Raw genomic sequence first — 15,667 nt, forward strand, 5'->3', positions numbered from 1 at the left:
TTACAGTATTGAGAATGAATATGAATTTGAAGATAAATGGACATGTTATGTTCTTTGGGAGAGAAAAACCTAGGATCAGAGTCTCATCTGGTGCAAATCAGCTTAGCACTAGCTTCAGTAGAGCTCTGCCAATTTTCCAGCTAAGAATCTATCCACTAAAATCTGTTTCCAACTGCAAACAACTGTAACCCAGATTCATGCACAGATGTAAAGCTGTCAGGATTTCATACATTCTGATGTCAAGTGTACAACTGTAGTGTAAATATTCTGTAGTGTAAATATTCCAAATACAAAAGGTCAGGTTTAGTTTGTAAATTATCAAGATTTTGATTTGAAATAGTTTGACATTTTAAGCAGTGGTTCTTTCATACCCACCTTACTGGTTTGTATAGATTGACTTTTTTAAATGCCAGCTGTTGACATTTAACACAAAGAGAAATCTGACCTCAGTCAGTCCAGCTCCCCAGCTGTGAGCCCAATAGTCCACATCCTAGTGCCAGTTTGCCACTTAAATAGTTTAGTTTCAAAACTGAGTTCTTGGGATACTTTCTTTTATATCTCCAGTTTCTATGAATGTCTGACATTAGCGCTTACTGTAATGCCATCCCTTTTAATTCACTACACAGCAGTTATGAGACTAAAATATTTATGAGACTTTATACAATACACAATTATGACTAGTAAACATTTGAGGTTAAATTGTGGCTTTTCAGCCACTGCCCAGAGCACAGGGCACATAGAGATGAACAGTTCATTGGTCGCTCCCAGAGATACTGTTCATGACATACAGTTCCTGCAAATGCTGGGCTGCATAGTCCCAGCAAGCCGCCTACATCCTTTGAAAGGATGCAGCCCATGCTAACCTCTTCTGCCTGTTAGCACTAGCCTCAAGCAATCCTTGTGATTTGTGACTGCAAGAATTCTGGGTGACTTGTATCTAGATTTTAAGTGGGGATGGGAGGTTTCTTCTGCCTTCCCTCCCACCTTACACATCTACACAGAGTTGGCAAGATCAAGACTTAAACTAGAGGAAATTGTTCTCACCTTTGACCTTTCCTTACAAAGGCATTGATCCAGGAATGTATGTAAGCACATATTTAACTTTAAGCACAAGCCTTGAAGTCAATGCGCCTACATATATGTGTAAAGTAGGGCACAGGCTTAAGTACTACCCAGATCAGGGCATAAGGTCTGATCCAAAGCCTACTGAAATCACAGGAAAGACTTTAGTGTAGTGGATCTTGATAATGCCCATAAAGCTCCTGCATGTGAACTGTCAGAGAAACTGCTTTAGTGTCATACTAGTCCAATATGGGGAATTAATTATTAAATAGTAGAATTCATATACCTACCAAAGTAAAATATAGTCCCGCACATAGATGACAAACTAGATATTTAAGTTCATTAGCCAAAAGCGCCAAAATAAATAATATATCACTTGATTTCAACCAAAAGTTCAAGAAAAGCTCTTCAGTTTCAGCCATGCAAAACATCAATTTTAAACAGGGGTAAGGTTGTGATTCAAACCTAATACAGCCACTGTAAAACTCAAACATATGCTCTATGTCAACGTGAGAGGAAATGAAAGGCGTACGTGTGGACTTAATTTCTTGAGATCTTTTTGTATTTAATTAAAATAAAGCATTCACTCTGCAGGGATGTAAGTGTGAACCTTTCACAGATACTGAATTTACTTTCTCTTTTTGAAATGCTGTCACAATCCGGTTAATCCAAACTGCAGGAATAGCATTGGGAACACAATTCAAATGTAAAAAGTTATGGTACTTTACTACAAATAGTCCTTATGTAACTTTCATTTCACCTTAACATTAAAAACACTTGATTTGATCAGCTATACACATATATTTCAGCTGATTGGGGCTGCTGTTGACTGAATAATATTGTATGCATATTAGAAGTCTGAGTTGTTGATTCTTCAGTTTGATATTTTTGTCATGATTGGAAGTGGCAGAAATAACTAAAAAAAAAAAAAAAAAAAAAAAAAAAACCGAACTTTTTTTTTGCTTATCAGTGACAGAAAAATAGCATGAATATAATATGATCTGAACCTATTAGAAATAATGGGGTTTTTTGTTGTTGAATGGAGTTTGCTGAGGCAATCTGATTAGTAAGTACATCCACTAGCCATTCTAGCCATCCCTTCTTTTCAGCAAGTACCACACACCTTTTGGACTTTCATGGCCCTAGGTAGGCCCACTGATGGAGAGCAATTTTCAGTCAAGTTCTGCCAGTACAGCCTTCTCCCCCAGCAGACTTTCTGCCATTAGGATTCTTCTACAGGGTCTTTAAAGCTGCAACAGTTAGTTTGAGTTACTATGTTTGAGTTAATCCACTTGAGCTAACCTAACTCAATGGCCTAGCTTGAATGAAAGGGTATGTCTATATTGTGATCAAAAACCCATGGCTTTGAGTCTCAGAGCCCAGGTCAGCTGACTCGGGCTCATGGGACTCAGGGTGCGGGGTTAAAAATAGCAGTGTAGCTGTCCAGGCTCGGGATGAAGCCCAGGCTCTGAGACCTTCCCCCATCGTAGTCCCAGAGCCCACGCCCAAATGTCTACACTGCTATTTTATAGCCCTGCAGTCTAAGCCCCATAACCGTGACTCAGGCCAGCCGCTGGTCTTTTATTGCAGAGTATACCTGCGCAAATTGACCACACTGTGAAACAACTCTCAAGCTCCACAGCATGATTGGATTAGCAGTTCATGAGTTGCTTTAACTCAAGCTGCTGCATCCCCACTGCTTTACCAGCTCTAGCATCAGCAGCATTAGAGGTTCAAACCACTTCCAACCCACACCTAAAGGGCTACCTAGCTTGAACTTCAAGTGCCGCTTAACTCAAGTTAAAGATTTCTGTGTGTGGACAGGAGTTGGGTGAGGGACAAAACTCAAGATGTACTTTAAGCTAACACTTCAGTGAAGCATACGCTATGATGCAGTGAATCCTCCATATGTACTACTTAGTGATATTCAGCATACGGATATTTACAAGAGCACATTTAAATTCCATACCAGAAAAAAATGGCAAAAATAGATACATTTATACAGAAATACATTTCTTGAATCTGTTCCCAGGTCTAAATCTTATTGATACAAACATTTCTTTAGGCAAACTATAAGGCATCTTACCATTCTAGGAAGTAAGGGCCTCTTTTATTTCTGTAAAGATATTTCCTGATTGATTGTGGCATCCATGAAGTGGAAAGCCTGTCCACAGGAGCAGCGCCAGGGTTTTTGGTGCCCTAGGCGGGGGTCCTTCCGCGCTCCCGGTCGGCGGCAATTCTGCGGCGGGGGCGTCCTTCCGCGCTCCAGGTCTTCGGTGCACTTCAGGGTCGGGTCCCGGAGCGAGCAAAGGATCCGCTGAAGACCTTTCAATTCGTCTTTATTATTTGTCTGAAACAGATAAAAGATTGTCTTTACATTTTTAGCCTCAGACAAAGGCCAGCATTTCCTGTGAGATCAGTGATTTTTACTGAGGGGAAGGGAGGAGATATAAATTTCCATTGATTATGCTTGCATATTTCCAAACTCCTTTTATATACCAACCCTAAACTCCAAGGAGAGAGATGTATTCTGACCTTTGTTGTTCATAAATAAGTTTGAAAAATGGATTCTGCTTTGAAATCAGCATAAAGCACCACCCACTGGCTTCCAAGGGGAATTTTAATTTCAAATGTATTTGCAGTCCACAAAACAATTTCTAAACAAGGGGAACTGTGAGCACTAGATTTGGACCACCGTCGTACTTTAAGGACAATTTAGAGTAGCCTAATGTAGCCCATATTCACCAAGTTTCCCCTGTTTATATCGAAAGATATGTCTACCCTGCAGTTGGAAGTCTGATTAATAGAATAATCGCTCTTGCTTTAATCTAACTAGCGTTTGTGATGAGCAGTGAAGCTATGGCAGCATGCGCTTCAGCATACACACTGAAGTTTATACCGCCATGGCTTTAGTGATCTTGGTACTTTGTGCTAGTTAGCTTTAAACTAGTTTGGGTATGTCACACCTCTAATTGCAGAGGAGACATACCTTAAAATTCCTTAATGCTTAGCATCCTTTTGGCTTCATGCATGCATAATACTCATTGGGTTTGATTCTGATCTAAATTGCACTGGTATAAATAAGGAGTAACTCCTCTGAAGTAAATGGAGTTGCATGCGTTTTAAACTGGTATTCTTCGGTTCAGAATCAGGCCCATTGATGTGATTCTTGGATCATTTTACATAGCAAGCAGGTTCAGCATGGTGGATATGGGGTGTGGTGGAAGAGATCTGTAAGAAGAAGAATTGCATTCTTGAACTAAAACTTGATGAGAAATTGGTGTTCATAGCTGGAGCAAGGTTGAATGGCGTGGTGTCATGCACAGGCAGGTGAAACCTATTCTTGGAACAATAACAATTAAAGAAGTCTTCAACATGATCTAGATTTTCAAAAGCTGAAAATAGCACAATATAAAGTGTTTGTGTACATTTTTTTGCTTCAGTTTTACCCAGGAATGCTAATATCGTACTCTGATACTGCAATGCCACATACAAAGGCAAGCCATCAGTTGTGCCAGTGTAATCAAAACTACATTCATTTGTGTTTTATTTCCTTTAATCACTCTTCGTATTTGATAGAGTACTGGTCTTTCTAATAGAAACAAGGAATTTTGGAATTGCTGTATCAAAAGAATACCTATCTTCAGTTTGAAAATTGCTATAAGTCTAGTAATAACATTTTGAGGGTAATTGTTAACTGTATTGCTATATTGTTATAAAAAAATTATGTCTACCTGAGAAAATGATGTTAGTACTGGATCTGGTGTTACCAACCTAATAATCGGAAAGATTTTTGAATGATATATCCTGTAGTGCAGTGCTGAAATACTGACATGTTAGAAAGCTGTTTTCCTCTTTATGGCAGGGCATATTATGTTCTCACTGGTAAAAAGTTCACTCACTGGAATTACTCTTCCACTTTTAACACGGTTGTGCTTCAGTCGCCAACATTTTTATACATTATTATCAAGTAGGTCTTATTTAAATTTGAATGTTGGTTGTATACTGCAGTCTGATGCCCTTTCTGAAAAATACAGAGCAGTCCTGCTATTAATTTCCCTTAACTAAATACTCAAAATGTTTAACAAATTCATCTGCTACCCAATAAAAATGTATGAATAAAATGAATATTTACGTAGTAATCCCTAAGAAATCAGATAGTACTTCAATTAATAGTTGATTTGTTAGAGCGTTAACCAATCCTGACTTCTCATCATGATCCCAGTTTTTAAAATAGCTCAGAGAGTGGAGATGTTTAGAATTGGGAAAGGTTCTTAGACCCTTTTAATATATTCTTTGAAAGATCTGGCCATGCTTTACTTAAAGTGTTATGTGCTCTTCTCTTGTATTGTCAAATTCAAAGATAAGGTGCAAAATATTTTAGCTGCTGCCTTTTTTTTCTGCCAGATCATTTTATTTCAGTTTTAGTGGGTCAAAGGTTATTAAGAACTTATACCAACATTTTCAGACTCTGTGTATAAAATTTGACACCTATGTGCTCCCTGGAAGCATGTAACTCAGGTGTTCTGGGATCTGCCCTGGCTGCCCATTGGTGTCCAGGTGGAGTTTAAGTTATTGGTTACAGGGCCGGCTCCAGGGTTTTTGCCACCCCAAGCAGCAAAAAAAAAAAAGTCGTGATCAGCTCTATCGCCGTGTCAGTCTTCGGCAGCAATTCAGCAGCTGGTCCTTCCCTCCGACAGGGAGTGAGGGACCCACAACTGAAGAGCCGGACGTGCCGCCCCTCTCTGTTGGCCGCCCCAGGCACCTGCTTGCTGGGCTGGTGCCTGGAGCCGGCCCTGATTGGTTATGACCTGTGAAGCCTTAATGGTCTGGGACCAGCCTCTCTCCCTGTGCCATACTAACACAGATGCAGTCACAAAAGCGCTCAAAAAAATGTGGGACAGCTAACAGGGTGTTCTCTGCAAGGGCTGCAGGACTCTGGAATTTGCTATCTCCCTCCCCCTGCCCCGATCTAAAATAGTTGGAACTTTTAGTGATTTTTCAGGCACGCTACACAAAGCATCTCTTTGATTGGCTTTTTGGAGAAGGGTGAGGATGTGCTATCATTTTAATAATGCTTAGATTTAATTGTATTGTCAGTGATGTATTAGATTGCATACAGCCTTGGATAGGCATCTTTTAGTTATTTAAATAGAAATAAGTAGAGTAAAATAAGTTATTTAAGTGAATGTAAGTGGCCTGATTTTCAGAAAAGCTGTGCACCTGCAACTCCAATTGAAGTCAATGGTGGCATCTCTGAAAACCAGGCCATTTATTCAGATGACAAAATACAGATTTAGACACAACTTTAGGCACCCACATGTGAAAATGTTGGCATGGTAAGAGTGTATCCAGATTGTGTGTGGCTCAGAAATATTTTCTGAGAATCTTAAAACTAATTTTAACAAGCTTTTACAGGTAATGATCCTTCCATGTAGAACAGAAGGTGGAATGAATGAAAACAAAATGGAAGCCCTACATATGGGGTTTGCTGCATGGTGAAAGCAGAGCAGGATTGAGCACTACTAGTTTGTAATAGGTAATATGCACTTTTTTGTCACCTTCATTTTTCTTCTCTCATGTTTAGGGATCGTACACAAAGGGAATGGAGAAAACATGTTCATTTCCCAGCAGCCACCAGTCATCTCAACCGTCATGGGTAACGGACATCAGAGAAGTGTCTCCTGCTCCAACTGCAATGGTCTTGCTCTCAGCAGCAAACTCTTTGCCCCGGTTGCCTTGGCTTCTGGTCCAGATGGCAGTGTGTATATTGGAGACTTCAATTTTGTCAGACGCATCTTTCCCTCGGGAAATTCCATTAGCATTTTAGAATTAAGGTAGGAAATCTTGGAGTTTATTGATTGGTGGTCAGATCTTTTAATGTGAGCTATGAGAAATACGGTGAAACGTTTTTAAGGGACTGACCAAATTTGACTGCTTATTAGAAACACGTCTTTCTCTCTAAGCATCAAATTTACCCCCAAAACCTTGGGGTTACCTTAAAGTGACCACTTAAGAGGGTGCGGTGGGGAAGGTTGCCTATGTTAGATAGTGTTTAGTGTTTAGTACAGGTTTCACATAATTAATCAAGAAACCTACAAGTTGAATAGTCTGAGATTTCCCTCCCCTATATTTTTCCTATTTAGATTTTCAAAATAGAATAAGATTTAAAAGTATTTTTTCTTAAAATCAACATAACACCTGGTGGAATATTTGAGTTGAGGAGCAGGTATGTATATCAGCTCAGAGATAGCAATAGCCATTTTGCTTACATGTACTATAGATGGACAGATTCAGTTCAGACGTACCCAAATTGTTCCTCATCTCTTCTGGAAAGCACAGCAAAGTAGAGCTGGACTGAACTTGAGACAGGCACAGGCCATGGGCATTCTAAACTAGTATCTGTCAAACCAGGTGTTGCTATGCCACCAAAAAGCTACCCTGCCACAGCTAACCCCCTATAATTGACACTTTATCCAGTTTCACTCTAAGGGCCACCATAGGTAACTCTGAAATTGTTCTGGTCCCTAAACAGTACCATAAAGCATGTCTCTCACTCACCATTGGCACGCTGCAGCCTGCCTCACTTAGGGCTTGATCCTACAAGGTGCTGGGTACCCTCAACTTGTGTTGAGGTCAGGGGGAGCACTCAACACTTTTCAGGATCAAACCTTCACTTACTCCAGTACTGAAATACAGAGAACTATTTTCAGAGTCGTAGCTGTGTTAGTCTGTATCAGCAAAAAGAATGAGGAGTACTTGTGGCACCTTAGAGAAGAACAAATTTATTTCAGCATAAGCTTTTGAAAGCTTATGCCCAAATAAATTTGTTCGTATCTAAGGTGCCACAAGTACTCCTCATTCTTTTTTTACAGAACTATATTCCATCTAATGTATAGAGGCCACACTAATCCTATATAACTCATCAAAACATGTGGTCATGTAAGCAGCTAGCTTGGTTAGAGTACGGTTGCACATTAATTGTTCAAGATGAAGTTGGAGATATGTGTACTGTGGGTGGTGGAAAGGAAGCAACTGAATTTGAGAGGGAGAAATGAGTGAAGTAGAGATGAGATGTTGAATGATTTAACTGCTTATGTCTTTATTGTCTACAATTTACATTGAGGGGATATACAAAGTTAACTGTGTTTTCGTATGGCTATATGTGTGTGTGAGGTAGGGTAAAAGTCCTTATTATGTTGGTTTGGTTTGTTCATTGATACTGACATTTGTTGTTTTGCTTTTCTTGCTTTTCTGGATTGATTTGTTGTATTAGGAACAGAGATACAAGACATAGGTAAGTAAATCACGGTGCAGCTATGTATGCATCCAACTGATTTAAGGGATCATTTATAAATAAGCAACAGGGAATATTCCTAAACAAAGGAATTTTTTAAATATAGGCTTACAGAAACATTGTGTCGTTAACAAATATGAACGTAAATCAAATTCCGCTTTATTTGCTTTCGAGAAGCGTAGGTTTGTTCACTTTACATGGAACACCTTCCCCACTAACCTGAAAGAATCTGAGCTCAATCAGGAAGGCACAGTGTAAAGTTTTCCATCTGAAGAGTGACTGAGGTTATTGTTAAAGGTAACTCAGTTATTTTATTAACTTCTGTTATATTAATTTTGTATTATATCATAGATACGCACTACTAGGGAAATTGGAATGGGTACATTTTAGAAATGGAAAATAAATAAAAGTCTCTAGAGGAAGACTAGAGAGGTCTGTAGTTTATTAACTTATGGCTAGCTTATAACTGTGGACACTTCCCTGCGTAAGGGGCAGTGCATAACTGAATTGCTCCATAAGCAGCCCTGAGGGTAGGACTACACTGCAATCAGCGGTGTGACTGCAGCACATGTAGATATACCTGAGTTAGCTTTGATCTGGCTAGCTCGGATAGCAGTGAAGCCACAGCAACATAGATGTCAGCACAGGCTGGCAACTTGAACTTTTACACAGGGTACACGCTCCTCCCATGCTCCCATGACTTCACTGCTGCTGTTGTGTGAGCTAGCTAAATCAAAGCTAGCTCAGTATGGCTACATGTGCTGCAGACACATCTCTTACTGCAGTGTAGACCTGCCCTTGGTGAGTTCACTCTTCCCCCTGCTTCCCCTTTGTTCTGCAGAGGAAGCAAGTTACTTCCCTCTTTCTCATGGAGCATTTCAGTCCCCACTGCAGTCCCCAGTCATCTATACCAGCCAGCAAGTAGCTGAGGGGGAGAAGGGAAGGGCGGACAAGGGCTCTTCCCATTCCCTCGATCCACTTGCTTGCAGCAAGACGCACTGGGCAAGTAGGCCTTGCTCTCCTCACCATACGTAGAGTCTTTAATGAGTATTGATCATGTGGGGCCCTCACTTCCCTTGTGTGGCTAAGGCAGCTGGGACAATTTCTAAAGGCCCTAGAAATAATCTACAAAAGATTAGAAAGAACAGAGAGCTGCTGAGCATCAGGTTGCTTTCCCTAGAAACAAGCTCTTCAGCCGCCTGATGTGTTATTTTAAAAAGCAGGTAAATAAACCAGGATTGATGCATCCCATTTTGATAATTGCATGGTATAGCATGGAGAGTACCATAGTAGACTGAACCAAATCCAAAAAAATTATTTTAAAATGGTATGTTTTAAGGGTTGACATGACAATCATTGTTATTAGGTTTTAGCCACAATCATATTTATTGAATATGATAGTTTGTTTGCCACCGTCCTTATCGAAGATATAATCTTTCAGGCGTTTTACAACAAAAGCTTAATAGAAAGATATTAAAGGGACAATTCCTGGTTAATTGCATGCATCCCCGCAGTTTGTTTTGATGATTGTTTCCATTTGTTATGTATTAAAACTGTCAACGTCCTTCAAATTTTATGAAGTTGAAAAGAGGAAAATTGAATTTGTTCACTCTGGAATGACAATTGTCAACAAAATGGCATTAATCAGGGTTTTAATTTTTGTTTCTCTTTCTCAAATTATTTTTCTAAATACCAGTGCACTAGAACAAAATACACTAGCTTCTTTGGATAGGCTTAAACTTTAGTTAAATTAAGTCACGTGTCAAACTGCTTCTCACTAACGTGCTGTTGGGTATTAATTGTAAGTATTAATTGCCTATTTGCAAAGCTATATTATTCTGACTAGCTTAAGTGAAGTTATTTGTGGTAAACTGGAGGGCATCACTTGGAGATAATAGACAGGTAATGAGGGTATGGAAAGTCTGTTTACAGTGCTTACTGTGCACAGCTTTATTGTGGCTTTAAAAGCCACAACCAATGTACAGTAGGAAAGGGTGTGAGTGGACACTAGGTTTTCTTCCTAGGGAGGACATAGGAATGCAGAATGTTTCCAGACTGCTAAAGAGCATAAGCAGGAGCAACCACTAACTATCCCCTTTGAGACAGCCTGAGTAAACTGCAGTGTGCAGTCAGGCCACCACAGATTGAGCTCCTGGAATTCCCCGGAGCACTGGGGAAGGTCTCATGCTACACCCTGCCTGAGGATGCTCAGCCAGCTCTTCAAACTCATGCAGAGGGAGAGCAGGGTTGTGGCCATTTTGAGGTGGATTAGCATATCCAAGGAATGTAGGGAAGTGGAGAGAGAATAAACAGCTTTATTACCAGATGTTAGATTCTGATTACAGAATGCTGAGAAAACAAACAGGACCATCCTGACCACACACAGTCAAAAAACTTTCTCCCAGATTAAGAATATCAATCTTTTTTAACTGAAATGTTTTCAAGTGAAACAAACAAAATATATCCCAAACCTGAAGTTACTTAACCCATGGAATCATGCTCTGTGTATGTGCCATGATCCCAGCAGTGTTGTTCCACTTTTTAAAATAAACCCAGTCGACATGTAATTTCCCCTTGAGGAGAGGACAGAAGAAAGAAGGAAAGGATGGCATGTGACAGATACCGTCCTTTCTCCATATCTCACATCCTTCCTTTTAGTCTGTCAGTATCTTTCTCTCCATGCCTCCTTCTCCTTTTCATAAAAGCTTATGTTCAGGATTATACTATCCTGATTTATGTCCTGATCCTGTGAGGTGTTGAGTACTCGATTCCTTAAGATGTCAGTGGGAGTTGAGGGTTCTAAGCACCTTGCAGGATCAGGCTCTAACTATCAAACTTATGTTGCAGGCTTTTTATAATCTTTCACCAGTGGAAATAAGATATTCTAACTGACCCTCTACTAGAGGAGTTGCAGCAATGTACAAAGTTACACAGAGCACCAAATAGACTAATAAAATAGAAGAAATGGAACAAAGAATATGTATCTGTTCATACCCATTACCAATATAGTTCATAACATACTTTTCCATTGATCTGTAATATTGCCCAGTGATGTAGGACTATCTAATAAATAATAAATAGGACTATCAATAAAACCTAGTTATCTCCCTCAGTCAGTCAAAGGGTTCATATTTAAAGTGACTCCCTGAACTTAAAATCTAATCAGTATACAAAAAAAAGGGCAGGCAGACATTAAAAGTACTTTCAGGCGCTACACGTGCCCTGGAATACCTGCCAAATGTGGTGATTTTAAATTACATTTTCTTTATATTGTTTTTTTCTCTTTCCCGTTGTGTAAGACCCACACAGACAGGGGAAACTGGTTGTACACAAAGCATTGTCAAATGCACCAGAAACAGACTGAAAAAAAATAGAGTAACTCATTTTTTCTCTCATCTCTTTCCACTACATTAATCTCAAGTGTTCACTGTAACAAAAGTACTAAAACATTTTTCTGAAAGAAGTATGATTTTTTTTCACAGTTTCTTTAAACTACAGACAGTTGAATATTTTAACAAAGAGTGTATTTCAATAAGAATTTTAAATGTGGTGTATTGAAACAGAAAACCACAGACTGGCCTTGAGGCATGTTCCAGAAACACTGGAAGCAGTAGAGAGAATTCTCCTTCTCAGATGCTTGACTGGTGGGTCTTTCTCACATGCTCAGGGTCAGGAAGGAATTTTCCCCCAGGTCATATTGTCATGACCTTGTGGGTAGTTTTGCATTCCTCTGCAGTATGGATTGCTTGCTAATATCATCTGGGTATATGTCAACAAATCAATTCCCTACCATTGCAGGGACCTTGTTCTCTGCCTGTGGAACACAATAGTTTAGTCTCCTGAGAGCTGTAATATTTTAGTCCAGTGGTTTTCAACCTGTGGTCTGCAGATCTCTGGAGGTCTGCAGACTATGCCTAAGATTTCAAAAGGGATCCGCACCTCCATTTGAAATTTTTTAGGGGTCCATAAATGAAAAAAGTTGAAAACTGCTGCTTTAGTCTGATACAGAATAATGGTCTCAATACAGGTAACTAGGTGGGGTTCTGTGACCTGTGAGGTGCAGATCAGTCTATGATCTGATGGTCCCTTCCAGCCTTAAACTCTCTGACTCTGTAAAGACAGAAATTACCTTCTCCCTCCAAAGAGAGCATTGCTGTGTTATAAGTCAGTCTGTTTCCCAGAAGTACCTTAGGAAACCATTTCTGGTGGTAAAAAAATCCATTGTGTGTCTCTCGCAGTGCTTGGAACTTCTACAGATGTTGGCTAACGATGGTCCTAATCATGCCTGCACTGAGTCACCTTGATTTCAGTGACCCTCTGCCTAGGCTTCAGAGCCTGTCCACACTGATCCCTTCTTGTGACCAGGACCAGTGTTAGCTGATGTTTGCAGGATGCCTGCAACCTTAGCAGGATTGGGGCCATTGTCTGCGCTACTTGCCATCCTCTCTCCAAACTGACATGGATCATAAAGCAGTCAGAAAGAAAACAAACAATCTGGCTAATGAGATGCAGCCCAGTTCACCAATTAGAATTTGATCCTCATCACTTAATTAGCATATATAAATATTTTAAAATAATGTTTCCTAATTGCAGTAAGGCAATCCAGTTAATGAATTATGGTGCTTTAATTCATGCCTAGTTGCATTAATGGTACTTGGCCTTCCGCCTTGCTCCTGAAAATGTACTAGGAATGAATTAATGTACCACATTTCACATCATGGTCTTTCTTAATGAATAAATAAGGTTAAAAATAATCTGAAGTGGATATTTGTGCTCATCCGGAATAGTCCATGGTGCACCCTGCTGCTTCATGCAAGTTGTAGATTTGTTTTTGAATGCTGAAAGTAATAACATGTACCGCACATATGAAAGTATGGCTTATGCCACTGAAAGTAAATACTACACAGAGGGAGAAAGATGAACAAATTAATTTTGTGACTTTGCTCTTCTTTGTTTTAGCACAAGTCCAGCTCACAAGTACTACCTAGCTGTGGACCCAGTGTCAGAATCCCTTTACTTGTCAGATACCAACACCAGGAGAGTCTACAAAGTGAAATCTCTTAGTGAAACAAAGGATTTGACAAAGAACTATGATGTGCTGGCAGGGACAGGTGAACAGTGCCTTCCGTTTGATCAGAGTCACTGTGGAGATGGTGGGAGGGCATCAGAAGCTTCACTCAACAGTCCTAGAGGTAGGGAAACAATATATTTAGTGTTTATCTTAATTGTGTTGAGCTTTTTTTTCTTAATTACAGTGAAACTCAGATGAAGCTGGCTATATGAAATTGGATTTAAAGTGACATATAATCCACCAACCATGCATCATGATTGGAAAAAGTTAACTTTTCCTTGTCAGTATCACAATCAATCTGAATAAACAGTTCACAAAGTTTAATTCTAGTTGTGTTTGACATAATTGAAATATTCTCTTTCCTCATTTGGTGATGTTTTTATTTAACTATCACTCAGCCATACAGTAAATTTAAATTATATTATTCTAAACTTTCAGGCAAACATTATAGATGGAAGGGCCAATTTGTCACTTGATGCATGCAAGTAAATTCTAGTAATGTTAATGAAGTTTAGGCATACGCATTAAGGAAGACACAAGGCATCAATGTACTTCAAACTGAGATCCATCACAATTAGTGCTTATTTGGAAATCACTACTTTGCCCAATCTCATTAACTGCACCTTATCAACGTCTCACTTGTTATGAGTAAAATAATAAGTTTGATGTAGCTTTTTGTCCAAAGTAAATATTGTATTGCCAGGGACTTGATATGCACAAAACCTTGAACCATCAATAGCACTAAAATCCAATCTACTTGCACTGTGCCTTAAAACTACTGTAAAACACAGCATAAGGGCTAGATCCTGCAAGGAGCTGAGCTCTATTCTATTGAACTCTATTCCAGCTTCTACTGAAGTCAGTTGGAATGAATGGTACTCAGCCCCCAGCATGACAGACTCCTAACTGAGCTGCTATTTGTTCATTCCTCTTAGCACTCTGCAAACTCCTAATGAATAGCTCTAATAAGGAAAAGTTGGATTTTTTTTGTCTGAGCTAATAAGGGAAAGCTGTAGATGAGTAGAAAATTAAAATGTATTTCCAAGGCAAGCAGTGAACCCTGTTTCAAGACTTATTTAGTAACATGTTGTAGCTATAGCCAGAGTGACTTAACATGTCTTCAGTGATGGAAGGTAAGTGCGAGGTAAGTACAAATAAATATTAATCTTCAGGCAGCTAATTAATATGCTGAATCAACTCTAAAAATAGAAGGAAACATACCAGTCAATGTATTATTGCTGGCCATGACTGATTGTATCTAATTAGAATATAATTTGCTGTTCTGTGTTGTTTACTTACAGAGGAAATATGTTGATGGAAATTTCTCACATGACAGTTATATATTTGGCTTTCTAAATATAAGGTTAAAGTTATAAGGGGAAATGAATTTTGTTGTTGTTAACGCCTGATTTATAAACTGCTGATTGACACTGAAAATGCTGTTCATGAGTCATGGAGCAGCCAGCAAAAAAAAAAATGAACAAAATGCATATAATAAACTGCAACCTGATAATGGCAAGGCAAGTGGTGAATTCTGATTACAGTTCCTGATTGGCTCCGAATTAGGTGCATGCTATTATTTTTATAACCTGGGTTCCCCCACCCCACTTGTTTGTTTGTCTCAACCACCTGTTATGTCTTATATTTCAGTTCGTAAATTCTTTGAGGTATGGACAGTCATTTTCCATGTAGAAGTACAGTGCCTAGCATGATGGAGCCCCAACCTTCAGCCACTTCTGCAATATGCATGTTTAATAATAATTAATAAATAAATTAATAAATAATGCTATATTAAACTCATTAAAACAGCAGCTACCATAATCTCTCCAAGAATGTATTCCATTTTGAGACTAGAATCACAGAAATGTAGGGCTGGAAGGGACTTCAAGAAGTCATCAAATCCAGCCCCCCATGCTGAAGAAGGGCCAAGTAAACCTAGACCACCCCGACAAGTGTTTGTCCAACCTGTTCTTAAAAACCTCCAATGATGAAGGTTGCACCACTGTCCTTGGAAGCCTATTCCAGAGTTTAACTATTCTTATAGTTAGAAAGTTTTCCCTAATACCTAATCTAAATGGAGGAATGTCTAACAAAGTGAATGCTTATGGGAATGTCTGAAGGAATGTCTAACAAAGTGAATGATTATGGGAAGGGGGTAGGTTTAGAAGATAAAATAAAAAAAGAGCAAGGTAAAAGTCACTTAGAAAAGTTAGATGCCTGCAAGTCACGGAGGACAT

The 15,667-nt window shown here is 39.2% G+C and overlaps 1 protein-coding gene across 9 annotated transcripts in view; it reads left to right on the top strand.

Annotated features, from left to right (window-relative positions):
* The window catches only part of TENM1 (teneurin transmembrane protein 1), a 1,495,391-nt gene that overhangs the window by 1,384,948 nt on the left and 94,776 nt on the right, over nucleotides 1–15,667 (top strand). For all 9 annotated transcript variants that reach the window (XM_075068828.1, XM_075068831.1, XM_075068830.1 and 6 more), the window contains 3 exons: nucleotides 6,650–6,899; nucleotides 8,339–8,359; nucleotides 13,319–13,551. In XM_075068828.1, coding sequence (XP_074924929.1) covers nucleotides 6,650–6,899; nucleotides 8,339–8,359; nucleotides 13,319–13,551 — 504 coding nt within the window. The remainder of the gene's footprint in view (nucleotides 1–6,649; nucleotides 6,900–8,338; nucleotides 8,360–13,318; nucleotides 13,552–15,667) is intronic.

This window comes from Chelonoidis abingdonii, chromosome 8 (genome assembly GCF_003597395.2).
Source record: "Chelonoidis abingdonii isolate Lonesome George chromosome 8, CheloAbing_2.0, whole genome shotgun sequence".
Classification (NCBI taxonomy): Eukaryota; Metazoa; Chordata; order Testudines; family Testudinidae; genus Chelonoidis; species Chelonoidis abingdonii.